General features: G+C 39.9%; 1 protein-coding gene across 2 annotated transcripts; it reads right to left on the minus strand.

The window, feature by feature from the left end:
- Positions 1–1,207: 1,207 nt before the first annotated feature.
- On the minus strand, positions 1,208–5,892 carry LOC131149679 (inactive TPR repeat-containing thioredoxin TTL3-like). Of its 2 annotated transcripts, none has more exons than XM_058100335.1 (8): positions 5,679–5,892; positions 4,370–5,464; positions 3,369–3,564; positions 2,923–3,107; positions 2,507–2,840; positions 2,199–2,403; positions 1,967–2,073; positions 1,208–1,613 (listed from the first exon to the last, which is right to left on the minus strand). In XM_058100335.1, exons 2-8 carry the CDS (start codon positions 5,380–5,382, stop codon positions 1,461–1,463), a joined length of 2,193 nt encoding a protein of 730 aa, XP_057956318.1. In that variant the 5' UTR covers positions 5,383–5,464; positions 5,679–5,892; the 3' UTR covers positions 1,208–1,460. The 2 variants fall into 2 exon arrangements, with proteins under 2 accessions (XP_057956318.1, XP_057956319.1); XM_058100336.1 differs by having other exon boundaries at positions 5,717–5,890.
- Positions 5,893–6,157: the final 265 nt, after the last annotated feature.

The following is a 6,157-nucleotide window of genomic DNA, read 5'->3' on the forward strand; positions in this document are numbered from 1 at the left end:
TCCACCGTTTTTAAATCTCGCAGTATGAAGCTGCGAGATTTTGTCAACAACTGTGTCACGCGGCTGTTTCTCATTGGCTTCGCTTTTAAATCTCGCAGCATAAAGTTGCGAGATTTCGTGAGCATTAGTTTGGGAAAAAATTTTCCAATCAGAGTATTATTTTATATTTTATTTCTTCTTAATTATAAAAGGGGAAAAAACTCAAAGTTTAGATGCTAAAAAAGAAGTTAAAGTACTATTGCATTAACTCCGAGCAATAATTGCGCTGTATAAATTTTAATTAATATTTTTAAAAAATTTATAAATTACCCAATCCTATAATTTTTTTTGGGAATTGCATTTCACACGCTGATGTTTAATTCTGACAGCTATATGCTTGGAATTTCAACATTTGACTTTGCGATAGACTTGAATACGTTTGGAACTTCAAAGATCTAATTGTAAAACTAAAAGCATCAAGGAATTATGTGCAATGATGTGGCAGAAGGGAAGAGATAATCTACATGAAAAGAACTGACAAGAAATCAAATAAGCATTGCAGAAACAAAACACATGAAGCCATTTTAGCGTTGCACTGGTTTGTGCCCTTCTCATATTTTCAGTACAACTTGGTCATGGGCTTGGCATTTTTGCAAATGAATATCAGGGAACAAATACAAAAAGGGTCAGCCTTCTTCTGCGAAACCTAGCAGTAGTTCAGAACATCAACAGGCAACAAATAAACCCTCCAGGAGTCTCTCAGTTGAATTAAAGTCCAAGGGAAACTATAGGAATTTTAGATTGAAAGAGTGTCTCCCAGTTTCTCAATTGTGCTAGTGCTAGCTAGCTTTCATTGGAGCCCTCAAAGGATTTTCCTGAACTTTTAAAAGTAACGGAGACGCAAACATCCTAATCTGTAGTGGAGATCCTGTCACCTCTTCAGCACAAAACACAATCACAGGCATGTTCTTGTGTTGCCAAATTTTGGTATATATCACAATCCCATGTGTTCAAATTTCATCACATATGTTCAAATTTGCTCTCTCTCTCTCTCTCTCTCTCTCTCTCTCACACACACACACACACACACATTTTGCCAAGCAGAAAACATAAATTAATTGTACACTTTTTCTCAGCCTTTCCATACAAAAATGAAGTTGGGAAGCAACAATCACACATGGCAGCAAAGTAACAGCAGCAAAAAAAAAAAAAAAAAGTGGCAGTGGTATTGGAAGTTGGAAGATGAAATAATTATATAGCAATTAAAATTGAATGAATAAATAAAACTTGCAAATAGAAACTAGAAGCTATTTCTCTACAAGGGTGATCTCTCTACCCCAATGAATATGAAATTATTAGGTAGCTGATTATGTCACCGGTGAACTGGAAATTGTTGTATGAATTGGGGAAAAAATGACTGGTACCATCTCCCATCAGATGTGAGCATTCAATCCACGACATAAATTATGGAAGCATTCATTCTATGAACCGTAATGCCTCACGGAATACTCCAAGACCTGATGGCTTGGGCAGATCATCTCCTTCACCTTCCCTCCATTCTTGTAAATCTTAAATGTTGGAACAATTTTTATGCTCTCAGCTTTTGCTAATGCTGGACTCCGCTCCACATCCACCTTCAATCAAAATAACAAATTGTTTAAATGCCTATTTTCCCAATAGATGGCAAGCAAAATTTTCAATCATAGAAAATTTTTAAAAGTTCGATGAAAGGAAAATGAGGTGGTTCCACCTGTTTTAAACTATCTGAAAGCACAAATCAATCAAATCACCAAAAAAAAAAAGGTCCCTTCTAAAATGTTCAACATGTAATTAGAAATGATCTTGAATAGAATCGAAATGCATTTTTTCTTGAATTCTAATTACTATTTATGATTCTATAAATAGTATCACTCCATTTAGAGTTTTAGACTGCAATGGGGTGATTGCACAAACATGATAGTGCAGAAAAGCGATCCAAGCTTCCTACCTTGAGAAAATTGACAGAAGGATATCGACCACAGAGGTTATCTATAAATGGAGATATCTGTTCACACTGTTGGTTGCTTGTTGCTTTGAAATGTACAACAAAAATGCCTGAAAATTTTAAATTTTATCTCAGGCAGGGAAATTGGGAGTAACTGAGGAGATAATATAACAGCAGATGCAAGAAAAACAATGTTTGTATTACAATATTCCAAGTAAAACACACTAAGACTCACCAGGTGACGATATCGCAGTTTTAAACCGATCAAGACCAGAAATTTCTTCTATTTTACCACCAAATTTCATATGATGAACTTCCTCCCCATGTAACTTCTTTAATGCATTTTGTGCATGGATGAGAGATTCAGAAACCTCATTGTCTCCAGGAAGTTCTCTCTTCAAGATCTCATAATCTCTCACAGCTTCTGCCCATCGTTCAAGCTATGACATTCCATAAGAAGATTTCAAGAAAAATCAAGAACAATCCAAGCAAAAATTGAAAGAGTAAAGCGAAGGACATGACCAAAGATGCTTGCCAATTCACCTTTCCATTTGAAACAGCCCTTCGGAGGAGAGCTTTTATGTAATTTGGTTGAATCTTGAGGGCTTGGTTACAGTCCTCAACAGATTGCTCCCATAAACCAAGTTTAGACCAACAAACTGCTCTATTGCAATAGAGAACATAGCTGGAACTATCATATATGAGGCCTTCCCCATAAGCTGAACAGGCTTCAGCAAATCTTCCTGAACTAAAAAGATCATTACCACGAGCACGGGCTCTTGCCACCAATTTCACATTGTTCAGTAACCTTGCAACTTCAGTGTTAATGTAATCAATCAATCCTGCCTTCTCCGCTGCCGCAACTGCATTCTCAAACCTGCAGAAAGTACATCCTTCATTCTCATTCTTTCAAGAATATATGATTATCTCATTCAGGGAATATATGTTTCTGAGTTCACCTTCCCATTGCCATGTCAACCTGGGCTTGGACATACTGCATGTAAGCCTCAGAAAGCATCCCGAAGAACTTGACTTGTGTGCTGGAAGGCAGATAGGGTTCAAACTTGGAAATGTTTGACAAGATTGAATCTGCATCTTCAAGTTGATGGAGCTTTAAAAAGGCTTCTGCTTTACAAGCAAGTAGCTGTACATTCCATTGAAACCATTTCAGGCAGCCTGGAATTAGGTTGTGTTACTGTTGTCATTAACTAGGAGCAACACAATACTAGACCGCCATTTTTTTTTTCCCCACATTTCACTTCACCACATAGCAAGCTATTACAAGTCTAATATTTCATTGCAATTCAAGGGGAAAAGAGTTGAACTGGTGTGAATTGTTGAAACATGAAAATTCTACCTTTAATGAAGAAAAAACGAAGCAAAAGTTTAGGTGGTGAGCATTTACCTGCGGGGAAGACTCTGTTCCTGCCACCATGGCTGCGTCACATTCTCTCAGCACACTCTTCCAATCACCAATCTTTCGGGCATCTGCACATCTGTTCAGATGCTTCTCCAATGCATGCAACTTCTGCAACTCAACTGGATCTGGTTGTACTGCAGGAATGCAAAGGTGGCGGCGGGCATTTTCAACCTGCCCCATCCTGCGGAGTATAGAGGAAATAGAGAGAGAGCAAATTAAAGGTATGTCAATGAGACAGCCATTCCACTAAGAAATCTGAGCACATGCTAAAATGAAACCATTTAAAATGTTTATACTGTGAAACAGGTAACACCATGAATCTTATTATTATCATCAGGCAGCCATCAATATCACATCCTATGGTTCTATAGATTTTCTAATGAAAAGACAAAAAAACAGAATAACAAGAACATGTCACAAACGTTACTCAAATATCTATGCTGGTCAAGGAGTAAGCCATCATAAAATATCATGCTTAAATCAACCATAAAGAAAACCACAGAGCCCAAGTACCAACCAAGCAACTATTAGAAAGAATAAAATGATTGACATGGATCAAAGCTACTTTAGCAACCACCAAATGGCTAGCTATTGAGATCCACCAGCTCAATATGCACCCAGATGCTAAACCATTAACACAGGTAGGAAATGAACCCTGAGATCTATGACTCCTTAAGTTGCCAATCCAAGAAATTGATGAACACAAAACAGAAGACCCAGAACAAACCAACCCATTAAACAAAGATAGCTGACAGAAAATACATCCAGTCTTGAATCTGCACCAAAACCAATGAATAACACAATATAAACACAATGTAGGTCCTAAGTAAGCAATGATCAAATTCAAAATCATCCAGAGACATAACATAAACGTACCCTAGGCACAAAGATAACGTAGGACATAACAGCACAAACAAACAACACTTAAGCTTTTCTAACATAAAACAAAACAATGATCACCGAAGTAACTGTTTCTCCTAACTCACCGGAGATAAAGAGAAGCCAAACGCTGATGAGCCCTCCCGTATCCAGGATCCAACCTCACAGCCTCCTCACACTCTGTCACTGCTTCCCCCAACTTCCCCAGAGCTGTCAATGCCGCCGCACGATTACTCCGGTAAGCCGCAATATCCGGAGATAGGGCAATAGCGCGATCATACAACGACAACGCGTCCGCAAAATGCCGTTTTCTGTACTGCTCATTACCGGCTTTTTTTACCTCCTCTGCGTCAGAGCTCGCCATGGCCTTCTTCACCATCACTGAATCGCCGGCAAATTGACTGTTGCCGGTCACACCCGCATCGACTACACCCAATTTACCGGCACCACCGCGCATCACACTGCCGTGCCCATAGTTTCCGGTCCCCGTGCCGAGCACATCGGTCCTACCGGCGCTCCGGCACGCCATGCCCGTCTTCAGAATCTTCCCTGATGGGCAAATGTTGCCACTCGGAAGCATATTTGAATTTGGGTTTGAGGTAACAGAAGATGCACTACCATTATTACAACAACTACTATTATTAGTTGCAACACTGCTACCGCTAGTGCTACTGCTGATGAAGCTTCCACCTGAAAAGATCAATGGGGGCCCTGTCGATTTGGATCTTCGATGACCCGGAATTGAATTTTGGGTTGTGGCGACGGATCGAAATCCCTCTCCAAAGGTCTGGCTCTGGTTGGCTTCGGATGATCTCGAAAGCTCGCAGGAGTGACTGCTTGTAATGTTATCGGATCTTTTAAACATTTGGGGGTTGCTGGCTTTGGCTGAGACCGAACCGGAGGAGCTACAGCTGCTGCAGATAGATGTAGCGGCGGCGGTGCCACCCCCACCACCGGAGGAGCCGCGCGTCAGCAAGGGCGAAACAGGCGAACCCAGATCGAGTTCTTTGAAATCAGGCTTGTTGACGCCGAATATCAGTGAGTCACGGAATCGGTCGCCTAGAGAGTCGTGGGTCATTTCGTCCATTGATTTACCAGAATGTGGCATTGTCTCAGACATTTTCTTCAGTAAAATGGTTCAGGAAATACCAAAGCTTCAGCTTTATGCTCTATTCGCCTCTGAACAACGTCTGTGTCTAATGCTACAATAAGAGAAAAAAACAGGGAGAGTGGTAGTGGTACTGTAACAAAGAGACATTGAAGAAGACATGAAATGTTGATAGGCTAAGGAAATGAGCAGAGAAAGGGGGGGGGGGGGGGGTGTGGGGGGAAGGGGAGATGGGGATCTCGTGATTTAAAAGGAGGAAGCAAAGAATGAATGCGAATGCGAGTGGATTTCAGAGAGAGAGCTTTTACTTTCTTTCGATCTTCTATCAGTCTTTCTTTGGGTTTACCTGCAGCTTCACGAGACACCTCTCCGCGCTCTCTCTCTCTCTCTCTGGCCTTCCCCCTGTTCTCGCCTTGTCTCCTCGACCAACGCTCTCTCCCCTTTTTCGTTTTATGTCTTTATGTTTTTCATCCTCCCCTTTTGGTCACCACTTAAAATGGGAGGATTTACAAATCTCGAAACGCATTCTTACCTCATCACATCCTCACTTTAAACAACTCATTATTATATGAATGGTACAACTACAGCCATGAATGATTTATTTCACACCATAGATTTAAAATTTTGTTTGACTACATATAAATTTTAATTATCAAATTTATACAGATATGTATTTATTAAATATGATGTAAATGTAATATTAGGATGGTAAGTGTGAGACTTTTAATTATATAATTATTATTTTTATTAAAAAATGAGGTAAGGGCGCACAGAAATAAAATTAACA

This window comes from Malania oleifera, chromosome 2 (genome assembly GCF_029873635.1).
Source record: "Malania oleifera isolate guangnan ecotype guangnan chromosome 2, ASM2987363v1, whole genome shotgun sequence".
Lineage (NCBI taxonomy): Eukaryota > Viridiplantae > Streptophyta > Magnoliopsida > Santalales > Ximeniaceae > Malania > Malania oleifera.

Coding starts and splice junctions, on each gene's coding strand:
- LOC131149679 (XM_058100335.1), bottom strand. CDS start 5,382: ATGTCTGAGACAATGCCACATTCTGGTAAATCAATGGACGAAATGACC. Junction 3,108..3,368: donor GAACAGAGTCTTCCCCGCAG/GTAAATGCTCAC, acceptor TGGAATGTACAG/CTACTTGCTTGTAAAGCAGA. Junction 2,404..2,506: donor GGGCTGTTTCAAATGGAAAG/GTGAATTGGCAA, acceptor GGAATGTCATAG/CTTGAACGATGGGCAGAAGC.